This window comes from Actinia tenebrosa, unplaced genomic scaffold (genome assembly GCF_029948245.1).
Source record: "Actinia tenebrosa isolate PJP-AT-01 unplaced genomic scaffold, QUT_ActTen_1.0 PGA_scaffold0__85_contigs__length_37466705, whole genome shotgun sequence".
Lineage (NCBI taxonomy): Eukaryota > Metazoa > Cnidaria > Anthozoa > Actiniaria > Actiniidae > Actinia > Actinia tenebrosa.
In genome coordinates, this window is record NW_028292569.1 from 36,065,609 (window position 1) to 36,089,952 (window position 24,344).

Sequence of the window (24,344 nt, forward strand, 5' to 3'; positions counted from 1 at the left end):
TAACCTCCCTCCTAACGACACCGCAAAAGTGACAAGACCATAGATTACTAATAGTGCTTTTGCCCATTAAGATAATACACACGTGTTACTGGTTTATAAGGTGGTATCTATGGTAAGTTTTATTGATGTAGTGCGCACCTAACCTCCTAACGACACTAACAAGGGCCGCAAGAGTGACAAGACCATAGATTACTAATAGTGCTTTTGACCATTAAGGTAACACAAATGTGTTATTGGTTCATGAGGCGGTATCTGGTAAGTTTTATTGATGTAGTGCGCACCTAACCTCCTAACGACACTAACAAGGGCCGCAAGAGTGACAAGACCATAGACTACTAATAGTGCTTTTGCCCATCAAAGGAACACACGTGTTAGGTTTATAAGGCTGTATCTGGTTAGTTTTATTGATGTAGTGCGCACCCAAACGAAGCATGGATTATCTGTTCACACTGAGACGTGATTGATTATTCCAAATTATAGATCACTTCAGCGGTGTTATTAACTGATTTATGAGATACGTCATTAGGGAGCATTAATTATTTGGGAGAAGGTGGGTTGGAGAAATCCAGGGGAGGGCCATTAAATTTCTACTCAGTCAAAAAGGGGTCATCAAATATTTCATACTACATAAAGGGGAGGGACAAGAATATAAGAAATTTCAAGGGGATGGTCACTTTTTTATATAGTCTGAAGAAAAGGCGGGGTCTAAAGATTTGACATTACTGTTGATAGGAATTCCTCCGGCCCACCCCCTCCTAAATAATAAATGCTCCCTTAGTTGTAAATATCCGTTATTGACTTGCTGTGCGCACTATTAGTGCATATAGAGTCTGCCGTATAGATATCTTTTGTCTTACATGTTTTTTCATAGATTTATGAAGATGCATAAATACTGATAAACACGTACGTATATTGTTTAGCTCGCCTATGTGGTAATAGACCTAATGTTTTCCCATTTCAGACCACACGTTTAATTCCCTAGATCATTTTATTTCTTTGTTTAATGTTTGCGCAAGAGAAGATGCATAAATATGGATACAACTCAAAGTATCTCATTCTCAAGAGAATGGCACGTGGTCTGAAATGGATAAAACTTTACGCTCAATCTAAAGAGGTCTAGGGCAGTTTTCGTATGACTGTGAAAAGCTCGGTGCCATATGCGTGTCTTGCCGCGACAGTGATGTTTTCTAAAATTTTGATTAGCAGATTTCTTTTTGCGAAATGTAATTGGTTTGGCAGTACCGTGACCTTGGCGTGACCGTGTCCCCGGCTTTTGATTGGATGAGAGTAATTCCTAGCGCAATTTGATTGGTCTGGCGTATGCCTTGCCGCGTCAAGACCGCGTTTGTGTCAGGAGTTTTTGAAAGTCATACGTGATACGAAAACTGTTCTGCAGATGGTTTATTATGTTAACTAATGTAAAAGACCACGCTATGTGGACTGCTAGTGCACATGGAGTCTGTTTCATATCATTTCTTAGACGTTTTTTTGAAATAGATTCACGAAAAGTGGCGCAGAAAGACAAATGGATACTATCTTTAAGGCGCCTGTCAAAGGCAGCCTGCGTTAGTTAGGTCGGCTGCACGCAGGCTATTCAAAGAAGGATCTTCTAACAATTAATTTTTTGCTGCAGTATCGTAAAGAGCAATAGCAAAACTGAAAATCGCGAAAATTTAATAAATTTCCGATGGTTTAGCTACGCCTCAAAGTACATAACATTTTGACCAATTGTTAACATCATATCGTGGTAAATAATAGTACTATAACATCGGAAATTCGTTTATTTTAAACTTAAATAAACGCAAAGAGTTAAAAGCAAAACGGTTTCTATCGCGCGCTGGCTCTGTGTGCGAGCGATTCGTAATTTGTTGGTATATCCTCTTATTTATCACGCCTCTCTACCAAGCAGAAAGCGAGAAAATTTACATTTGTGGTAAAAAGTACGACCATGAACCAGGGTCTTAAATCCCGTGAGTTATAGTCATACTCTGGATCTATACTGCCTGATAGTGCTGTGTCTTGCCAGGATATCTGTCCAGCATAGGTACCTTCGTGCTATGTCAAACACCCCAGTAGTCATCATGATGCATCTCGCTAATATTCGAGGTCGTAGTCAGTCCTTCTATAACTGATCATATGTCCAGCATAGGTGCCTTTTTGCTGTCATACACTCTAGAAGTCATCATTATACATCTCGCTATCCATCGAGGTCATCGTCAGTCCTTCTATAACTGATCATGTGTCCAGCACAGGTTCTTCGTACTGTCATACACTCTAGGAGTTATCATGATGTATCTCGCTAATGGCCATCGTGGTCATCGTCGTTCTCTTCCCTCTTTTTTTCAACCCAGGAAAACAAAAACTCAACAGATTAAAAAACTCGCGTTTGTACTTTTCGTTGAGCGTGACATACAGACAAGGGTTGATAGCGCTGTTTGCGTGACACAAGAAGAACGCAACATTCTCCACGTAAGGAGCAGTGGCAAGCAGTCGCCAGAACAAAGGAGTGTTGTAATATATCACCAGGTGCATTAAATGCGCCGGAAGCCAACAAAGTGCAAATACCATGACTACTATCGTGAGCATGCGCAGGACCTTCCGCTTTGATGTCTGAGCTTTCTGTATGCTTTTAGCCGTTGAATGTCCAGGAATCTTACGCGATGAAAGTTTTTTCCCAATCCTAATATACAACGACGCGATCAGTAATAATGGTACCGCGTAAAGTCCAATCAAAGTAAACATGAAGAAACTACGCGCAAATTCAAATTGCTTGGTAGGTGATGTAGAAATAATGTCCCATACCATTCGACAGTCCCAACCTTGCCCGTCATTTGCTTTAGCGACGTCAAAGATCAGGAGGTAAGGAAACATGAAGAGCGCGGAGAAACTCCATATCAATGATGTTATGATCTTGGTGTTGCGTATGACTGGTAAGTGTTTGAAGGGGTGGATGATAGCAAAATAACGGTCCAATGATATGGCTACTAGTGCAATGATTGACGCCGCAATGGAAAGGGTTCCTGAGAAGTTTACCCATTTACAAGAAACCACGCCGAAACCACCATTGATCCATTTTTGACCAGCATATAAAAACTTCACCTGATATAGAAGAAGAAAAGAGTGCTTTAGTCCTATCAATATTTCGCAGTTAGAGCCATTTGTATGTAATGGCCCTAAATAGACTCTTCCACAGTCTCTCGCTCGTCCGTTCCGTCTCCACCCTTAGAGACTATAACGGTACAATGACCGAAAGGACTTATGGGTTTCAAAAACTCGGACCCGGCGTGCTTTGGGAACCAAATACTCGTCTACAGTCTCTCTCGTTTCAATATTTTCAAGATGGCGGCGAAAGCTCTTGTCAATCGAATATTCTCGAAGGCAGCATTTTAATGTGCGGACACAATAACCAGGACCACTTGAATATAACTGACCAATCAGATAACAGTAAACTAGACAGAGATTGAACTGATAACAGTGTTAGCCAATCAGATTATCATGTTCTCACGCTCTTATTATATGATGCGCTATCTGATTGGCTGGTTAAAAAATATCAAACCATGTCGCAATGTGATTGGTTAATGGTACTAACTTATCATAGTGGTCCCGGTTGAAGTATCCGCACAGTAACCAGCTCGATCTTTCAGACCGATATTGCTTAATGTACGTAAAAACGAATCAGTCACTCTTTCCGCCAAAAAGAATACCAGTGTTGATGAGTTTGAATCCAGTAACTAATTTGAAGAAAAAATGATATTTTGAAAACAAAATTAAAAACCTTATCTGGATATTTGTGATTCTAATCCACGTCTACCTACTGAACTTCAAAAATTTTATTGATTCCACTTTGCCATACCCCCGAGACAATTTGCCATACCCCCGAGACATCCGCAGAAACTGAGGCGTCGTATGAACTTCGGCGGGCGTGACGGGGGAATTAAGACCTTTCACCTTTGGGTGTACGGATTACGCAGGATAATGTTCTAGCCGTGATATCAGGGGAGATACAAGTCGGCCCTCAGACGTACCGTACCTACAGCTAATCCCTTGTACTATCTGGCTGCAACGCACATAGATTGAGGTAGGGAGGGAGGGTAGAGTACGAAATGGTCCTACTCACCTGTATCGGCATGATAAGAACACTAACGAGAAGATCCGCGATCGCCATGTTGACGATCAAAAAGTTAAACGTAGATTTCATGTACGAACGAGAAGCGACCACGTAAATCACCAAAGCATTGCCAAGCAGCGCAACAACAAAGATGATTGAATATGCAGCTGTCATAGCAACCACAGCAAGGGCCTGTCCTGATAAGGTCGCTGTGGAATTGGTCACTAGCAGAGAGAGAGAGAGAGAGAGAGAGAGAGAGAGAGAGAGAGAGAGAGAGAGTGATGATTAGTAAAGGTATGTGTTCCAGGGGTTGGTTGGTGGTGGGGGGTTGGGATGGGACGGGAGAGGGGGCTTTTCTTAGACGTTTTCAAAAGATATCTTTAAAAGCTACTGGCGACTGTCGTTAGCTAGCGCAATTTTGAAACCACAAAATTTGATCCAATTTGATCCTTCTATTGTTTTAATGAAGGTGCCTATAACAGCAGTGGCGGCGGTGCTTGAAGATGAAGTAAAACTCACTACTGTGCTTGCAAGCGTGTGCGCAGAAGGGGTGCCACTACCATGACGATGAAATCGAATGCGCATGTTGATGAAACAGCACGGCACGTAACTGGCATGCCATTTAAACCAATGAGAGCGCAAAAAATTAATGCTCAGCCAATGGAAATGTGTGTACACGGTAACGTCACGATCATGGCCGTAACGTGAGTTTTTCACTTTCAACCACATTTTTTCTTATAAATTTACTCCTCAGTAAATTGAAATTGCCTCCGGCGGCGTTACTCGCGGTCAGTCACAGTACAAATTGAGAACTTTGCAAAAAAACTCTCACTCACTAACCTTACCTTTCATGACTGCACTCAAACTCCAATAAACATTACTCAAATTTCAATGTGATTCAGAATGATAATTTATTTCACTAAGAAGGGATTAGTGTTTTATAGGAGATTTCTCGACAATTTACCTGGGTCGAATTCCAATGACTAATTTAATTTCTCACATGATTGAATACTTTTACGCGTTGGTCTGCCATTGACCGCGTAAAAATTTTTATAACCTTCAGGAAAAAATAATCCGGCTGTAGTTTCAAGAGTGATATTGAAAAGCGTATTTCAATTCTATTCAAACACTTTCGAACTTTGATTTTCAACCTCTTGTTATTTCTCTCTCTCGGCATATTGGATTTTTAGTGTTGGTCAATGTTCTTGACGAGTAGTGCAAGGACATAGAAACCACGAAAGCTTCCCCAGTCAGTTTGCTTCCAAGAGGAAACAGCGAATGAAAATCTATGGTAATCTTACCTCTGCTGCTGCTGTTGTCCATGATATATGAAGTAGGCTCGAAAAAAAGTCTTTTGTGTCTAAGAAAGCCGGTTATTCAGCACATAAATGACCGACAATCCTTCCAAATTAGTCCCCACGCCAGTATTATACTCTTTTCATAGGTTTTAATGAGCTTGATGGTTTCTTTGCTGCTATTGAATTCTGTGAATGAGAAAAAGAGTTTCGGTTAAGTTGATTAATTTCCAATTATGAATACACGGAACTCGCTAACAGTGTAATTATTAGACGTTCGTTTTTGTTTTCTTTTTGTGCGAGGAAAAAAGAAAGAAAAGCATATCTATCATTAGTAAGCACGTACTCAGAAATGCGTACATGTTTAGAAATCATTCGATCTTGTTAGGAATTATGTGGAAAGAAAAAATACGACGTCTTTCAATTCCGTACCGATTATACAATGATGTTTGTGAACTTGGCGCCAGAATGACGATATTTTTTGAAGAAAGTTTGGAACAAATTTGGAAAAAAATATGTGTTATTGTTCAAGCCACAGGAAACTAAAGTTAAAATTCGTCAAGATAGGATGGAACTGTGTTGTGTTATAGCTGTCTGTTTGCACGGCTTAGCTGAAAATCTCTTTCATCTCTAATTCACTCACTTTATATTTCAGTGTCTCATGTTGGCTTCGCATTAGTATTCCAAAGGCTACGCACGTAACTCTGTTTTAATCCAGGAATGATATTCCTAATAGTTATTTTAGTATTCTCAATTGGTACTAAATACTCGATGATTGCCAAGTCGGCCACCGGAGACGCGTCAATATCAGTCTATACTTCACTCTTCACGGCAAAAAGTTGAAAGAAAAATCGCTGAGAAATCCCCAAAATAGTATCAGTCCAAATCGTTATATTACCTCATTGAAGTTAAGAGATAAAGTACCCGTCAAAGTTAATGGAGCGTGCAATATCAGAATATGACAAGTGTATCTCAAAGAAAAGGTGGTTGAGATGAGTTGAGATTAGTAGACTTGACTTGACTTATTTTTAGTCATTTTGTGTTATTTGTGGTTTTGTTCAAGTGCATGCGACTCAACACTTTGTAATTAACATGTTAATAAGATCGTAAAAGCAGAAAAAAACATTGATATAGTGGTGCATTTTATAAACAATGATGCTGTTTCAAAGATTAGAACTGAACAAAGAGACAATTCTCCGGTCGTAATTTGGGCGGTTTAGAAGTGGTCTATGAAACAAAGAAGGGGTTTTTAAGAGTTGCCACTTTTATGACTTATTGAAAAAGGGATTGTCGTGCGTTCACGAACGTTTCGAGTTTCATATATTTTTAAAACGACTACAAGAGAGTCATATAATTTTAAAACGACTACATAGGAGTCTCGATGTGTAGCGCCTTTGAAAGAATCGATAAAAGTCTGAAAATTAGTTGAAGGAAAGTAATTGTAAGAGCTGAGAAGAAATATTTAGCGATTATTCGCCGAAGGCGAAGTGCTGACGATTATCTGTGAATATATTTAACGAGCCATCATAACGGAGCATTAGGGGAATAGTTGTTTTATGATATATAATTTTAGACTTGAATATCAGAGAAAAGACGAAATTAAGGATAAAAAACGTTTTTGTTTTACTTCCACTCTGACAAACTTTGGAAAACCTCATAATCACCGCTCGAGCAGTGATTATCGTCTCAGAATCACTTCAAAGATACAGTGAACGAGAACTCGAGAACTGGACAAGAACATCCAGGAGAGGAGAGGAGAGGAGAGGACGGGAACGAGAGAGCTGGATTCACAATGACCATTTTAGATCGTTAGGGAACGACCTTGGAAGGTACATCGAACATGCACTTATAGGGGCAATGTATCATTTTCCCGCCAATAAAAACGCGTACGTGTTTCATCTTAAGAGTTTCCCATCATATACAAAAGTTCAGTAAAACGTTTTGCTCCCCGGCCCTTGTTACGTTACTGACGTCGAAGCTGAGATATTAAGAGATGCTATTAAAAAAAGGCGGTTTGGTGGCAAATACTCTACTTTGGCTCCTTCATTACATGTCAACATTCATCCATAAATACGGCGACATGACGCAAGTACCATCCATCAACATTCAATATTAAAACCTTTTTCAAACTGAGACTGAGAAGTACTAGTAGAGTGCACGCCATATATCCATGAAAAACTTTGTAAGAAATTGTACAAACTTGCACAAATTAGTAAGTTCAGTAGACCTCACCAGGCCGTAGACCGGGCGGACAGACCTACAACACTTTGCACTAATTTGTTGTAGCAGTAGCAGTAGCAGTAGCAGTAGCAGTAGCAGTAGCAGTAGTAGTAATTAGAATATCTGCATGAGAAAGTAGTATATGTAGCATTACGTTGCTTTGTAAACTTTGTATATTATTATCACAACTTGCAAGTATGTTTGAACACGTTCAAAGGAAGTCATCACAAATTGGCGTCAAGATTGCACTCATAAAATTGCAATTACTTAAGCTATTAGGAATATCAGGGTATACTCTCACGTTTTGCGCCTTGCTCTTCAAATAAACGTACACCCCTTCATAACAAGCACACTCAATACGCAAATACTACCTAGCAAAAAATTCATGAGGGTCAATAGACCTTTTCACGGTTTCCGACGCCATATTTCTTGGGGGGCAAAATTACTAAGGAGCGTAGGGGAAAGAGATACGTTTTTCGTTACATTTCCTTTCCGAGGTAAATTTTCGAGACCAAACTTTTTCTTTAGATGGAGAATCAATCCTCTGTTCAATATTTTGTGCGCTGTTCATGAGCCGATGGAGCCAGCATAACACTGGTTCTCAGAGAGACGGAGGCTTTGGGTTTTGCGAGTTTTGCGACTCAATCATACTGGTTCAATTTGACCGTAAAAAAAATCTTGCCTCTACAAGAATGACTCGATCGGCTCAAAAACGTCACAAAACATTGAACAGAGGATTCTCCGTCTACAGAAAAAGTTTGGTCTCGAAAATTTACCTCAGAAAGGAAATATAAGGAAAAACGTATCTCTTTCCCCTACGCTCCTTAGTAATTTTGCCCCCCAAGCAATATGGCGTCGGAAACCGTGAAAGGGTCTACTAGGATACTATCTTTTGCGGATTCTCCTTCTATAACTGGTACAAGCGATTTTATGTCTTTTCTTAGCAACTCTTAATCGATCGTTTTCATTTACGTTCGTCTAATAGCCTAAGTATCAAACTTATATATCTCTCACCTACCCCTAATGTTATGTGTTTAGTTTTAGATCGGTCCTGGTTTCCTGGTCTCTATCAGAATAGTTCCATGATTTTGAACAAAACCGCCTACCGACAGGAAATATTTTACGCGTCTTGAAGACCGCCCTTTGGCAAGACCGGCGAATATTGCATCATTGAGTACATAGTAATTAGGCCCCTTGACTAGCGCTCAAGCACTTATACACCTATTTCAGAAATCGTTGTCGCACCAAAAGCCTCAAGCAACAAGCCAAGACCTCAGAGAACGCCGGTACTTTTAGCTGTAATTAGTTTATTCATGGTGCATTTTCATTTATTGACTTCACAAATTGCTCCAAGCAAGGCTGCTTGAGATGACAATTATTGGAGAGATACAGCCACTTGCATGAACCAAGAATAAATAAATTCTAATTCAAAGTACCGACGTTCTCTGGAGCCTTGGCTAGTTACTTTAGGCTCTTGGTGCGACAACGATTTTCGAAATAGGTGTATATGGCAAAGCCTCTAAGCAGAGTTTCACTCTTCCCCTACCCCCCTCCCCTTGGGCCTGAAACTTATGCTTGAAGCACGCAGATCGAATCCGACAGGGTGTCAGTGCGCTCTTATTTATATACGAGTATATGAGTTTTTCATCTTATTGAAAAAAGAAAAAAAACGCCTTATAATTCTACCGTAGATTTCCAGACGAAATCAGGGATTAATTCACGAGTGAATAATATTTATACCGGGATTAATTTTTCGTAGCATTTTAAACATATCTGACAAATAATCCTCAGCTAAATTACAATCACGGCAAGAATAAGGACGTTTTAAGCCCAGAACTGAGTTACTTTGACTGCCATAACTACGGCAAGCTTTTCATTCTCTTTTTTCTGATCTCTTATCAACTCCATATTTACCCTCAGTCGCGAATTCCATTTCTAAACTAGTGAGAGAATGTCTGAGTGCTGACTGTTGTCAGTAGAGATTAGGCACGGGATTTTGATGAGTGTTGACGATCATGAATTGGGCTCATCTGGCTGATAAAAATGCTATATTTTACCTGATTAGTACATGTTTCTTCAAAAAGTGACGGTTAAGCATGGACTTCAGGATCTTGCTTGTCTAGTTCGAATTTCAAGCTTTATGATCTGGCTTATACAGGCTTCAAAGGCGGACAGCCTTCATCCTGTTGGACCTGTTGTATCCACAGTCAGATTATCCACTACATTAGCAAATCATTGCAGATTTGATGAAATAAGTTTTGAAGGCCAAGATCAATCATTGATAAGTTAAAAACCTTGAGGAAAACCAATAGGATTGATGCGTCTTCGTAGCTCAAAAACACATGCGCAATCGAGTAGAATTGATGTATTACTCCCGGCCTAATCAATCGAACGAAATCGAACGTTCGATTCCATCGATTACAATCGAATGATTCAGTTAAATTCGATTGCATTGGGTAATCGAATTAAATCGAAAATGGAGCCAATAAAACCTAATCGAACATTCGATTACGTTCGATTGTAATTTAGGAGCGATTTGAGTCAATCGAGCACAATATAACATTCGATTTTGTTCGAATGCCGAATGCAATCGAATCCAGTCATGTGATTGCGTTCGATTGAATTCGATTTCCGAGTCGATTGATTTCGCCGGGATTACTTCCTGTGTTTTGAAGAAAAACTGGACAACATCTATGCCGGGTACTTCTGACGCTAAGCCACTTCAAATCAAAGCTCTTCACTTTATTACGCTTCTTTGATATTGTTTTAGGAAAGCATTTCCATGCGTCGGTAAGCCATGTAAATGTTTTTAGAGTTACACACTTGAAGACACGGCTTGATATTAGCTTTGGATCAAGGTCTTTCTCTAGTATAAGTGAGGTAGTAGAGTTTAATACACTTCATGATAAATAAAAGGGGGAAAAAATAGAAAATTAGATTAGGAAGAAAAAAGTCGTAGATAAGATCGGAGGAAATGAAGGAGAATATGAATATATAAGGATTCGATTGGAGAATCTTATACGAATTAAGGACACACGGAACAATTACCGGGAGAATAAAGGAAAAAAAGGAGAGATATGAGAGAAGAGAGGAAAGTTCGAGAAGTAGGTACTTGAACCTGCGGTAAGTGATAAAGAAAGGAAACTAAGAAGAGATAAAAATGGAATAAAGAAAAGAAAAGAAAAGAAAAGAAAAGAAAAGAAAAGAAAAGAAAAGAAAGAAAAGAAAAGAAAAGAAAAGAAAAGAACGATCGAGTAGAAGTTAAAAGGAAATTTGAAGAAAAAGTTTAAGTATTGCTTATGTGGTGGTTAGCTGTCCGTGAACACTCGAGTTGGCATCCGATTATGAATCGAAAGAAACAGTAGAATTCGATTTACACGTATTGAAAGTCTATAAAAGCTATTCAAGCCGATGAAATGATGAAAGAGAAAGAAAAAATAAAAGTATATTTACTCAAATAACAAAATGAAATAAAAGAAACTCGTATGTTCACGTTAAGAGTAGAACGACAGTAAAATATTCGTAGTATAAAACCATTTTTCCCTGAGAGGGGTAGGGGTACCGTCGGGTTCTGAATCCATCCTTTACCCTACTGAGAAAAGAATATCTCAAAATGAACATACCCTGTTAAAGATACAACAATGTGAATTTAATTACCCTACCTAAGAAAATCCTAAGGAAGTGTAGCTGTGTTAATAGTGGTCTGGAAATACTGAACGCCGGCACAGGTGGAAGCTACGCGCTAAAACTGATTCTTTGGGGCGGCTAAAAAAGAGTTTTAACAAAAGTTAAAATTGAATACCATAAAGCAAGATAATGCTAACCTATCAAAGACGAATGAGCGTGGAGATTTGCACAGGTCAAATTGTTTTTGATTTGCTTCCCACATCCATGGAACTAAAATAAGCTGCATAAATTCATCGACGCATATATCTTACATGTTAAGTTAATTCCACGCTTATCAGTCGCGGCGGTAACCTGCGCGGTACTCTCACATACATGAAAAAGAGACATTTAAATGATATTGCCAAACCACCGAGCGACACTCGAAACCAAGTCTGTTGTCATGTAAGCAGTCTATACAATAATAAATGCCTTTTAAGATTTTAAAGAGAAGTGTAGATAATTGAAAACATTAGCGGGAACTCTGAAGTAATATGGAGTCACAATAACGGCAAGCATTCAAAGTTAGGTCGTGCGACTGAGAATATGTTGTCTTTTTATAGCAAGCCCTGACTGGAAGTCCGATCTTATCTTTATTATCAGAATCATACATATAAGTTGAATGATGTTCTGACCATTACATGAAATTCGAAACGGCAAGGCCAAAATGTAATGTAGAGAAGTTAATGACCTTATAAAGGATAAAGCAAGCCGAGGGAAATAAGAAAAGGCCTAATTTAAAATCCAACTTCAACAAATAGGTGCTTACTTGGTGAAGTTAACGTGAAGAGCCACATGAATAGCTTAGATAAGCACTGCTCATTGGCCAATCAGGAGAGACGGCTTAATTGCCAAAACTTAGAGTTATTCGTAGACTCGTTTCCTCTTCCGAGATTCAATTGGCGCTGAAAGGGGATTTCAAGTTTTAAGTGGGATGCATAAGTGTTACGATGCATACAGTTATTGAAATCAACTGTTCCTGATTGCGAAACTGGTCACGTGATTTTTGACAGTTTCGTGGGCTACAGAGGCTCTGTGAGACTTTGCACGTAGGGTTATCAGAAAAAGGAAAGAATTTCCAGCTGTCCAAAATCAGGAGAAAAAGTCAGAATTTTTGTCAGCGAATTGATAACGTGCAACTGTTCTCTTTCCTGTTAGAACGCGCCTTTTTTGGTCCAGTACAATGCTATACAGCATGTGTACAATCTTGGTTTCACGATCTTATTGATTTATATCCTCGCTACAATAGTATGATGAGCTAGCATAGTGTAGTGCTAGCAAGCAAGTTGCTCACGATCTTATTGCGTTGATATCTTCACTACGATAGTGTGAGCTAGCGTTGTGTAGTACTCACATGTGGGCAATTCTGTTTTCACGATCCTATTAAGTTAATGTCTATATTAGTGTGAGCTAGCGTAGTGTAGTGCTAGCATGTGCGCAATTCTGCTTTCACGAACCTTTCTGAGTTGATATCTTCGCTACAATAGTGTGAGCAGTGCTAGTATGTGCGCAATTCTTTTTTCACGATCCTATTAAGTTGATATCTGTGCGGCAGTTGTGTGAGCCAGAGAATCAATCTGCGTTTGTTAGACGAAACAGTTGTTAAGATGCACTGCCGATACTTACTCTTCTCCCATGTCCAACTTATTTAGATTCCGAGGTTTACTTTCCACGTCTTTCTCTTGTTATCTCCACGACGTTGGATCTAAATTGCTACAAATCCGCACTTTTACACCTTTTATATCTATGCAGCGGAGAATCCTTACAAATATCTATAAGAAACAAGTCCGGGCTATTTCTGGAAAGCGGAAAGAAGTGATTACACCCCACGTGTAGCAGGGAAAGTATCCTTAGTTGTCGATAATATATACTTACAAGGACATGTATTTTTATTACGTACATGGACGCGCTTGACGTAAAAGCTTTTCCTCTAAAGACGACGTCATAGAAAACTTTTTAACCTCTTTTTCACGATTCACTTTTTTTCTTGATCGCACATGACCCCTTGTAGAGAAGCTGCGCGGAACTGGGAGCTATAGGTGTGGTGTTTTTAGGAGAGCAGCTAGAGGAGCCTACATTAATGCTTACGAAACAAAATCATTGATGATTTCAAACTGATCCTCTTGACTAAGCCTAAATTTGTTGTAGTGCAGCTTTGCGATAGATCAGGAAAGCCTCTGATTGATCGATTCAACTAATTCGATTAACAAACGTAGATGGTTGGATTTTCCTGATAAACAAAAGTATATCAGATTGCAGCAGATGAAAATCACATTTCTTCACCTCGAAATGACTAATATTTTGGAATCTCAGGAGAAAATTTAGCGCGGAATGTTCTTGTGTTTATTTCGTCAGAAATAGCGAAAGTAAACAAGCAAAATGATCTCTAACTCGCATTTTGGGAAGGACATTATTTGTCGTTCATAAAAAGAAACGACAAAATGCCACAAAGAAAAGATAAAATCCAGAACCAAGGATCAATTTCAATATCCCTTGAAATCTTGAATCTTGACCGTTTTTGACTGTAATGAATGTAGTTTTAGTCAGATTTAATCAACAAACGAGAAAGCCATTTCGATTATAGACATTGATTCAGGTTCAGCAAACACAGGGTGAATTATAGCAAGATCCCCTCTAATTGATCATTAGAGATCACTGAAGACATTTCACGATTGTTGAACCAGTCAGTACTTTGCAGTACGTGTAGTTTTAAAGCCTCATATACTCAGAGGACTAACAAAGGTTTGAACAAAAATGAGAGAAAAAGAGAGCTCGAGATTTTCGTTTAGGCGTGAGAAAATGAAAAAATCTAGTAACAAGTCAAACCATTCAAACATAAAAACAGGTTGGCCGTTGAAAACTCAAGCCAAATTCAACTCACCTCTCAAAGACTGAAAGTTCCAGAAACCTCTAAGAATAGATTGAAGTTCAAAGCTTTCGGGGCTTCTTCGACGGCAGCCGGTCCTTGTGACAGGCCCTATAGGTATCGATGCATAACCATTAACGATAATGCAAGGTTAAAAGGCGAAAAATGATGTAACATGATAACCGCGGTGTCTCAGTAGAGATTGTCTCGACGCGCGAATGTTGTGTGGCGCTGCAGTTTCTATTGAATGCAAATTAGCCTTCCATGATGTCAACAGTTTCCAAACCCGTCTTTCACCATTTTACATTACTTTCCTAATAATCCGCATAGATACGACAATTCAATAATTGGATCCCATCTGACTTGTCATAATGTGAGTGTGCCATGACCTAGCTCGTGCAAACAGCATTCATGCCACAGGTTTACCGTAACTAAGGTTTAAGAAAACAAACCAAATGGGTCTCCTCACGTTTTCTTTGATCAGAAAAATTAACAACTCGCTTTAAATCAACAGAAAAATAATTACAAAAATGCAACACATACTCTGAACTCGTTGAAACGACGCCTTGAAATTGGCTGTCTCGTTGAAGGAGCCATACCGGCGACCTCGAAAAGCACTTTACGTTTTAGACAATCACTTGAGTTATCCCAATAACCTTACCGAAAGAAATCCACCTTTAAGGCGGACATTTTCAATAAATCCTTTCAGATTTTTGCCATCAAACCGTATGAATAAAGTCCGAAGAAATCCTCTACTTAGGCACAATCAACATGTATTTGAACTGTTTTTATGGTGCCTGAATTTTTTTTGTTTTTGTTTTAATCTTTAGATTTGAAAAATGGTTGTTATCAGACAGTTATATCTTTAATGGAATTCAATTAGTCCTAAGTGGTTTCTTTATACCCGCTGAATTTGGCAAAACGCTAAGAAAAACTTTAAAATAGTGGATTTACTGTATAAACAGTCAGATATTGATTTGTCTCAGTCCAGAATGGAGATAAGAGATATGAAATCAAATTGGGGCATTTTTGAAGGGGCTTTTACCGAACGACGGATGTTCGGCCTTAAAGTCCACTGAGTGATGATCAATTAGAAATGTTCGCTCCCTTTAACGATTGTTTTTTTTCTTCTTCTTCAATTTTTAGTACAGAGAGAAAATGTACTTCGTAATGAAATGAAATTAGAATAAGTTGTAGAGTTATTGGAAGAAAGAAAATATGAAAGAATGGGAGGATAGGTGGATGAAAAGAAGCAAAAATAACAAAGGTAAATGCACTTGGTTATAGAAATCCCTAAGGTAAACTTTCAGATGGCAAGATATCAATCAAAGATCCGTTACTGCCTTCCCATTCTCATCACTTTATCAACTGTCAACAATATACTTTGACAGGTGACTTATGAAAGTGTAACCTGAACACCTTACGGGCTTCCTGTGGTTTATATAAGACCGGCAACCCAATAGTGTTGATAGCCGACATGGCGGATCTAGAAGAAGAAGAAGGATCGTCCTTCAACGTTAGAGGTCAGTTGTGCATTTACTTGCACCAAAAACTATTATCTTAGCAAATAAATGTACAGGAATTATTAAATATCGATGAATTTAAAACTTAAGTACATCAAATTCTTGAAATATTAACGAGGTATGACAAAAAATCCATGCTTTTTGAGTAATATGTTCTTAAAAATATAAGCTTACCTATCGTGGTTACTTCAATTCTTCTTTTTTTACAGATAGACTTATATCACCAACACATTCAAGTACAAACGCTACAAAACTTGATGAGGAATTTGAATTAATCCAACCCGTCAATTTTAGGTATTTATAACGGACTGGTTGGCTATGTCGGCTAGCTGGATAATTGTTTTAGATGAAAAGGTCATTTCCGCTGTCATTTGTGAATCTTATCTCTCGTTCTCCTCATCTCATTTTTATATCCTTATTTGAGTTTTTGCCATAAATAATGTGACTAAAAATTAAACATACTTCGCAGGTATGGCAGAAAATAGTATTGATGAGGGATATTGGTTCAGGTTGGTGGGTGTTAGGGAAGAAAAACAAAACATGGCAATAGCCATTCAGGTCTTCATTAATGGCAGATTGAGATTTGTGGTTCTGACTACTAATGCCAGCCCCCCCCCTAACACCCCTCCCCCTGGACAAGGGTTTACTACTGCTGAGGATCTCAAATATGATGTTTTTACTTTACATTTTATGGTAATACAGCCAACCACTTGGTTGCTGTAATATTTGTCCAGGTAAAACATTGATGGTTTTGGCGTCATTTCTGGCTGGTCTTGGTGGTATTCTCTTTGGTTATGATATTGGTAAGAAGACTGTGTCTATAAATTTCTACCATTAGTCATTAGGCAGTCAATGATGCATTCATTTATAAGGTACCATTCATTTTTTAGGAGGGAGTGGGAACGAGGAATCTCTATAAACAGTGATGTAAAATCTTTAGACTCCCCCTTTCTTCTGTCTGCATAAAAAAGTGACCCCCCCTTTGAAATTTGTTAAATTCTTGTCCCTCTTGTAGTATGAAATATATGATGAAATGATAATTTTTTTTGGATAACAGCATCAACTTATCCACTGGATAAGTATTTAACCATTGGATACCATCAGTCATTCAGTCCGTCTGTCCATCCCTGTCTGTCCATCCATCTATTTTCTGTCTATAATATTATTTGATGATATATTGCCTTTTCCATCCTTAGGTATTGTATCTGGTGCTGTATTGCAACTACGGAAAGAATTCACCCTGAGTTGTTTCCAGCAAGAAATGATTGTCAGTTCAATGTTGATTGGTGCAGTGTTAGCTTCTCTTACTGGAGGTAAAACAATCAGTCAGTGAATAAAATTATTCAAAGGCCTTTATCTGCTGATTGAAACCAGCAACAGTTCATTGATGGGATTTTATTGTTTTTCTTTTAGGATTTATTGTAGATTTTCTAGGTAGACGTCGTGCTATCATCATAAACTCTGTTATCTTCTTGGTTGGTGCTATAATATTAGCAGTTGCTCAGAGTTATCCAGTTCTGGTAAGTAAACTTTATTGTGTTATTCACCACTTTCCATACATCGGTTTAATGGTCAAATACAAAGGTCACAAGGTTCAAATTTATAATATCCTTTGAAACCACCTTGTAGCCTTTTTTAGGTGCTTCATGCTTGAGCAAGTAGTAAATGATTTGCTTTTTTTTTCTAATGCTTTTCCTGTCCTCTTGTGGACTAATGTTTCCTATTTCTAATTACCTTAATTATAATTTTATTTTTACCAATGACATCTATGTCACTCCATTCCTTCTGATCCCATCCCATGTCATCCAATCCCATGTCATCCCATCCCATGTCATCCCATCCCATGTTATCCCATCCCATGTCATCCCATCCAAATCCATTCCATCCTATCAGATTCCATCTTAATTGGTTTGTCCCTTTCCCATCTCATCTAGTCCTTCTATCTCTAATCCCCTTAGATAATCTGTAAAAACATGGAAAATCATCAGACAAGTGGGCAGAATCTGTCTGCAAACAAAGAAGACGATGAATAATTCAGCTAGTAATGGTTTTATCATTCCAGGTGTTAGGAAGACTGATTGTTGGGTTTGGTGTGTCCTTATCTGCTACTGCCGAGTGTATCTACATATCTGAAATAGCACCTGCTGTGAGTTACTACATGATAATTAATGACACCTATATCATGCTTTGACTGTGATACGATAGTGACCAGGTGTGCTTACTATTCAGACTAATCTATATGATTGGAAATTTATTTGCTAATGGTACATTAGTCTACCGGAAGAACCAAAAAGAGTGGGGAAAGTGGATTACCTCAGATTATCAGAAGACTGAGTTTTCAGGAACTTTCTGATCAAATTACAGATGCTCTATATTTTGTCAACCAAAATTTCCAATTTTTCTTGGTAAATGGAAAGCACCCTAGCATTCAGAATAATAATTAAGAAGTACTGCCAATAGAGGTGGTCAATTTTGTGCCATATTCTGTTTTTCCTTTTATTTTCATTTCTTCTAAAAAAAGCAATGAAGCATAAATCATGGTATTAATTAATCAGTGTTATTGCTAGATCTCATGGTCCTTTTGAGCAAAAATATGAACAATTTTGAAATTGTTTTAACGATAAACACTCAGATGCATGAATGTTTATCTATTTTCTAGAAACTATCCAGAAGGAAAATAAAATTTCTTAGAAGTGGTCGATATACGAGGGCCCAATTGTGTGAATCGTGGGTAGTGCTATAAAATGGATAAATCCTTATGCAGTGGATAAGCCAATGCTGTTATCCAACAGATTTATCCACTGAATAAGATGTATCTGTCAGATAGCGCTATTTAACCTTCATACGACCGGGCATAGTAGATTACCTGGTGTTGTCCTATTCACAAAATAATGAAAATCCTTTTAATTTTGATTTCTGTTTTCATATTCGACATCAATTAACAGAAATGGCGAGGGATGCTTGTATCTCTCAATGAATTAGGAATATGTCTTGGTCTCTTGCTCGCTTATGTTGTTAATTTTCTATTCATTGATGTCCCATCTGGTTGGTGAGTATTCTTATCAATCATTATACAGTCACCTTGCTATGCATACTCTGATTGGGTGAAAACTGTGCTGTATTGGTGAACAGAGCATGGGGTTGATCTTAGAGCAGTTTTCTCATGACTGTTAAATGCACAGTGCAGTAAGCTGCCATGCCGTGACCATGATGTTTTCTAGAATTTTAATTGGCTGATTTTTTCTCACACAATGTGATTGGTCTGGCAGTGACATCACCTTGGCATGACCATGTCTGCATCATGTTTTGGGTATTTGATTGGATGGAGAGTAAATACTCTCCATGCAATGAGATTGGTCTGGTGTATGCCTTGCTGTGTCAAGACCGTGTTCGTGCTGCCAACTTTTTACAGTCATATGAAAACTGCTTCATCCTCTTGCTTGTAGTGAAACATCTTATATGCTGCATTCTTCTCTTCACACTTCTTTTGTGCTGTTAAGTCACTCCCTACATGCTGTATTGCTAAACAGACTACACACAGAAAAAGGTGTTTTTCACTGTGTGGTAATGTTGTGGAATAGTTTTCCAAGGTTCTCCAGTTTTACTGGAGATAATTCAATAATTCCAAATTCTAATTTTGTCTCTCATTGAGCACTTCAGTAATGAGCCTCTTGCTTAGGAGAAAGTAATGAGCCTGAAGTGCGATGACGTTTTACCCCCATCTCTAGACCATAATCCTTTTCACACTGCTTTTGTTCTTTAATTATGACTATTGTTTCTGTATTCTCTAAGGAATCAAAAATTTTAACATGAAAGAATTTTAAATTTTAACTATTATGGTATAGAGTCAGGCTTATTGCTCCCAGCATGATCGAACTAAAAAAAGATTACCTGGCTTTGCTCTGATTTACATGGTAATGATTTCTGTTTTAGGAGATATATGTTTGGTTTGTCAGGGATTCCAGCCCTGGTCCAAGGAATTGGAATGTTTTTTCTACCACAAAGTCCAAGATGGTTAATAGTTAATGGTCAGGAGGCAAAGGTACATACATTTTAAATAATGGGTTTTCTGTAACACATTTTTGCCATAAAAAGATGAAAAAATAAATCAATGTCTCATATGCATAGCTGATAATCCTGGCTAATGAGTTAAAGATGTACATTGATGATGGTGTTGTTGAAGATGCTGCTGTTATAGATAATGACAATGGTGATGATGGTGGTGGTGGTGGCAGCGGTGGTGGTGGTGGCGGCGGTATTAGTGTTAATAATGATGATGCTGCTGCTGCTGATGATGATAGTTATGATGATGATGATGAGAAGGAGGAGGAGGATGATGATGATGATAGTGATGCTGTTGGAAATATACCTCGCTATAATTCATCATTTTTCATGTTTATTCAGGCTTGTACCAGTATACACCAGTTACACTGGATGGGTGATCCATATGAAGAGATGGCCAAAATCAAGTCTGGCATTCATACTACACATGTAAGTGAGATAAACCAGCCATGACAAAGACATTGTGTTGTTTCTGTTGAGCATTTAATGATACTGTGGGTCAGACAACTACAGATGTGTTTTCACATGCTTGGGCTTTAATTGACAGCCCTAAATCCAAACCCAAGCGTGGCTGGTCAAATGTTTAGCCTAGGAGAATCATTTACCACATGAAGTGGTCATTAATTTTACTAGACATTTGTGCGATGACCAGCACTTATTTGCAGCCTTGCCTCAGAGAACTCAAGAATTCATTGAGATTACTTAGTTTTTGCTTTTTTTCTACTTACAATACAGTAGTTAGTACATTTATTTTTTTCATTGTATCTTCAGCATTACAAATTCAAAGACTTGTTCAGTAAGACAGACAATATGCGACAAAGAATGCTTGTTGGGTGTGGTGTGATATTCTTTCAACAGGTAAGCAGCCATTACTTCATACTCACTGGAGCCATTAATACTGAAATGGTCACTAATTACCATTGTCATTACTAGCCTCCAGTGAAGGGAAAACCAGCACTGCCCTCATTAATTATCCCACTAAGTGCCTTTTTTTAGAAGACTTGCCATTCAGCGAGGCCCAATATTGTACGAAGGGTGGATAGTGCCATCCGACAGATAAATCCCATTCAGTGGATACATTTATCGGATAACTGTATTGACTTAGGCCCTGGCTAAACGAGGAAATATGTTTCCAGAAACATGTTTCCCTAAATGTTTCCTATGGTGGCCAAACTGTCAGGGAAACGATGTTTCCATGTGTCTTGGAAACATAAAATGTTTCTGCTGCACAGCAAAAACATTTTTTGCATCTTAGAAGTACAACTAGGCCCCGAAAAAATTCACACAAGACCGTAAATAACGTCTTTTAGAAGTTGTTATTTTCCTATCACTTCTAAAACCAATCAGACTGCGATTTTCATAATATTTTATCACAGAGGGGATGCTAATAAACGTACCATTATTTGTTCAGTTTACAGGTCAACCTACAGTAGTATATTATGCATCAACAATCTTCCAAGTTCTTGGGTTCCACAGTGGAGGAAAAGCTACTCTTGCCACTCTGAGTATTGGTTTGGCCAAGGTGGGATTTTTAATTGATTGATTTATTTGTTTAGTTTAGTGAGTGACTCTGTCACTCAAATCTCACTGCCATGGAAACCATCAGGTGTAGTTAATAAACCAGGGTCGTAATCAGGGGTCTTGCAGGGTGGGTGCACAGAAAATGAAAATAACCAACCTATGATTTAAGAAGAGATAACTAGCTAAAAACTAGTGTGAGCTGCGTCGGTGTTTCTAATGAAACAGTAATGATAAAAAGGTAAATTATACACCGTGAAAAATATGAAAAAACTTGCTGCGTTTGGGACGCTAGTCCTTCGTCGGAGTAAAAGATGATTTATGAGTTGCAAAGGCAACAACAACAACAACAACAACAACAACAACAAATATCAATAATCGATCCAATTAACAACGTTGAAAAAAGGGAATGAGTCAGCCGGCCTTCAGCTTATGCGGGGGGCTTCAAGTGCACCTAATATTCTCTTTTCTCGTTCCGTAAATACCGCTGTGTTTTAAGACTGAAGACTCATCTCCGCAGGCTTAGCCTCGCTTAAGAGTAAATCATTTGCAAATGTCACTTTAATGTATAGAATGTGCAGCTTGAACAATACCAATGTTTTGAAGTCCCACGGACTTTTAATGGTATCTGCGAATAGCTGACTTATAAACAAGGATAAGCCTGTGCAAATGAGTCTGTGGTCTTCAAAAATAGCGGTATGCATTGAATGAGAAACTGGTGTATATACGGCCATGTATACAGTTCTATATGTACCTAACTACAGAGATAGCATCACTCCTTTGTATCCAACCTTTCCTTCAAAGTCGGATATAGATAATTTGTTTGTATGTCTGATTTTTGTAGCTAACTACGATCTTGTTTGCTCACACTTGTTTAGCTCATGGCTACTATAGCTTCATTGTTGACTGTGGACAGAGGAGGTGAGTCTGATGTTTCTTTCTTTATGATTAACTTATTTTACAAGATATTTTCCTTTCTTATTTCATTTGCAGAGTATTTAGTTCAGTTTGTTTTACGTCTATGTTCATTGAAGATCACGTGCGGTGTGTAGCAGTAGTGCGCTTGCCTCTCTATCTTGATTTCCCCCGGTTTTATACAGTTTTACGCCGTCCGCGAAACGTAACAAGCTAAATTCCAATTCGATATATGAGTTAGCGTTGCTCTGATTTGTAGATCAGTCTCGAGGGGTTGTTTCAGGGTGCGATCTGTGAGTTATAGGATCAGTCCAAAGGTTGTTTCAGGGTTCGATCTGTGAGTTAACCATGCCCTGACTTATAGATCAGTCCAGGGGTTGTTTCAGGGTTGGATCTGTGAGTTAGCTGTGCCCTGACTTAGATTAGCCTAGAGGTTGTTTCAGAGTTCGATCTGTGAGTTAGCCATGCCCTGACTTAGATCAGCCCAGAGGTTGTTTCAGAGTTCGATCTGTGAGTTAGCCATGCCCTGACTTAGAATAGCCTAGAGGTTGTTTCAGAGTTCGATCTGTGAGTTAGCCATGCCCTGACTTAGATCAGCCTAGTTGTTTCAGAGTTCGATCTGTGAATTAGCCGTGCCCTGACTCATAAAACAGTCCAGAGTTTTTTTCAGGGTTCCATAAAATTTCGAAGGTTCAACAGTGGCAACCTTTTACAGTTTTTAGTTTTCATCCTTCCAGGTCGCCGTCGGTTCCTGCTGCTTGGTTCATCAGTGATGTGTGTGAGCATCCTTACTCTTGGCCTTGTGGTCCATTATCTACCAATTGAGCTACACCCTTCTAACAAGTGCCAGTATTCTGACACCTCTCCAATGAACGTCAATCACAACAGTAGCATTACTACACTTCGCATCCCGAGCACTTTAAACCCTTTGTCCATCCACGCAACCTCCCATGGCCAGAGTACTAGTATTCTGACGAGGACGGATTTTTCATTGCCCAAGAAAACTTCTCCTGTTAATCCTGGCTTGAAGTATATTTCACTTACTGCTATGGTTCTGTTTGTTGGCGCATACTCATTTGGATTTGGACCAGGTAAACAACATTAGATGATGAACAGACGATGTCATGTGATAGAGGAAAAAAATCAGAGGGTTAGGGAAGGGAAACTGACCATTTTGGAATTTGTACAATACCGCTGTGCTTCTACCCTGGGCTACCTGTGGTTGAAACGTCAAAACAGCGAACGCCAGAGCGAGAATATATAACCTCTGGACTACAGCATAGTAGTCTCCCTCGCATCCGTTTTTAGTGTCGGTCGTCACGCAACGCTCCCTTGTGGGGAGGGAGCGTTGCGTGACGACCGACACTAAAAACGGATGCGAGGGAGACTAACAGTATGGGTACTGTACTTCTTAATTACAGACTAGTTTACTCAGGGTTAGCCTCATTTCAGCATCAGAGGGGAGGGGAGGGGAGGGGGTTCAAAGCACTATCAATCCCAAAATCATGAATGTCAGATTTTCTAAAGTATTTTTTGAATCCCTTCATTTTTTGTCGCAGTTTCCTGGCTGTTGTTAAGTGAAATATTTCCCTCAGCCATCAAGGGTCGAGCCTTTGCATTCTCCACTGTACTTAACTGGGGCTCTAATCTGATCGTTTCCTTGACCTTCCTGGACCTTATAAGTAAGTATATATGTTACAAAATTGTACAGCATCCTGATTGGATGACTATATAACCTTGTGCACTGTGATTGGTTGGATGAATGTACCATGCCGTTACCGTATCATGCACGTACGTCAAGGTAGTTTCATTCATCACGATTATCACGATTATTATCATAATCAATCATGTTCTAACTAATCTTTTATTCTTAAAGGCTCAATAGGCACATCATGGACGTGTTACCTTTACTCCTTTATTGGGATGATATCAGTCATTTTCATCTATAAATACGTACCAGAGACAAAAAACAGAACATTAGAACAAATATCTGCTGAATTCAATTCCAGGTTAGTGAACGATACCTTGATAATATATATTTGTGTTCAAATTATTCCTACCAAATGGTGTAATCAAGTGCGTGGATTCGTTCAAATATCCGCATTCGTTCCAATGGAAATGGGTTCATTAACAGGTTTGACCAGCATTTGGATTTTTTAAATATTTTGTCCACG

At 38.7% G+C, this 24,344-nt stretch overlaps 2 protein-coding genes across 9 annotated transcripts in view; one reads left to right on the plus strand and one right to left on the minus strand.

The window, feature by feature from the left end:
- LOC116287860 (solute carrier family 2, facilitated glucose transporter member 12) overlaps positions 1–24,344 on the plus strand; it is a 28,924-nt gene that overhangs the window by 1,511 nt on the left and 3,069 nt on the right. The window contains exons 2-18 of one of the 4 annotated variants that reach the window (XM_031694553.2): positions 4,578–4,812; positions 15,299–15,419; positions 15,544–15,675; positions 15,885–15,969; positions 16,378–16,478; positions 16,872–16,988; positions 17,089–17,195; positions 17,738–17,821; positions 18,621–18,724; positions 19,609–19,717; positions 20,080–20,166; positions 20,509–20,595; positions 21,149–21,259; positions 22,134–22,176; positions 22,908–23,261; positions 23,730–23,852; positions 24,047–24,179. In XM_031694553.2, coding sequence (XP_031550413.2) covers positions 15,630–15,675; positions 15,885–15,969; positions 16,378–16,478; positions 16,872–16,988; positions 17,089–17,195; positions 17,738–17,821; positions 18,621–18,724; positions 19,609–19,717; positions 20,080–20,166; positions 20,509–20,595; positions 21,149–21,259; positions 22,134–22,176; positions 22,908–23,261; positions 23,730–23,852; positions 24,047–24,179 — 1,691 coding nt within the window. In that variant the 5' untranslated portion in view covers positions 4,578–4,812; positions 15,299–15,419; positions 15,544–15,629. Of the gene's footprint in view, positions 1–4,500; positions 4,813–15,298; positions 15,676–15,884; positions 15,970–16,377; positions 16,479–16,871; positions 16,989–17,088; positions 17,196–17,737; positions 17,822–18,620; positions 18,725–19,608; positions 19,718–20,079; positions 20,167–20,508; positions 20,596–21,148; positions 21,260–22,133; positions 22,177–22,907; positions 23,262–23,729; positions 23,853–24,046; positions 24,180–24,344 lie in introns of those variants that run through there. The other 3 variants (XM_031694554.2, XM_089025600.1, XM_089025601.1) reach the window with 3 other exon arrangements.
- Positions 372–14,391, minus strand: LOC116287861 (tachykinin-like peptides receptor 86C). 5 transcript variants are annotated; one of them, XM_031694558.2, is made up of 4 exons: positions 14,168–14,391; positions 5,410–5,592; positions 4,118–4,332; positions 372–3,099 (listed from the first exon to the last, which is right to left on the minus strand). In XM_031694558.2, exons 2-4 carry the CDS (start codon positions 5,429–5,431, stop codon positions 2,275–2,277), a joined length of 1,062 nt encoding a protein of 353 aa, XP_031550418.2. In that variant the 5' UTR covers positions 5,432–5,592; positions 14,168–14,391; the 3' UTR covers positions 372–2,274. The 5 variants fall into 5 exon arrangements, with proteins under 5 accessions (XP_031550418.2, XP_031550422.2, XP_031550423.2 ...); XM_031694562.2 differs by lacking the exon at positions 14,168–14,391 and adding an exon at positions 12,913–13,107; XM_031694563.2 differs by lacking the exon at positions 14,168–14,391 and adding an exon at positions 9,681–9,802.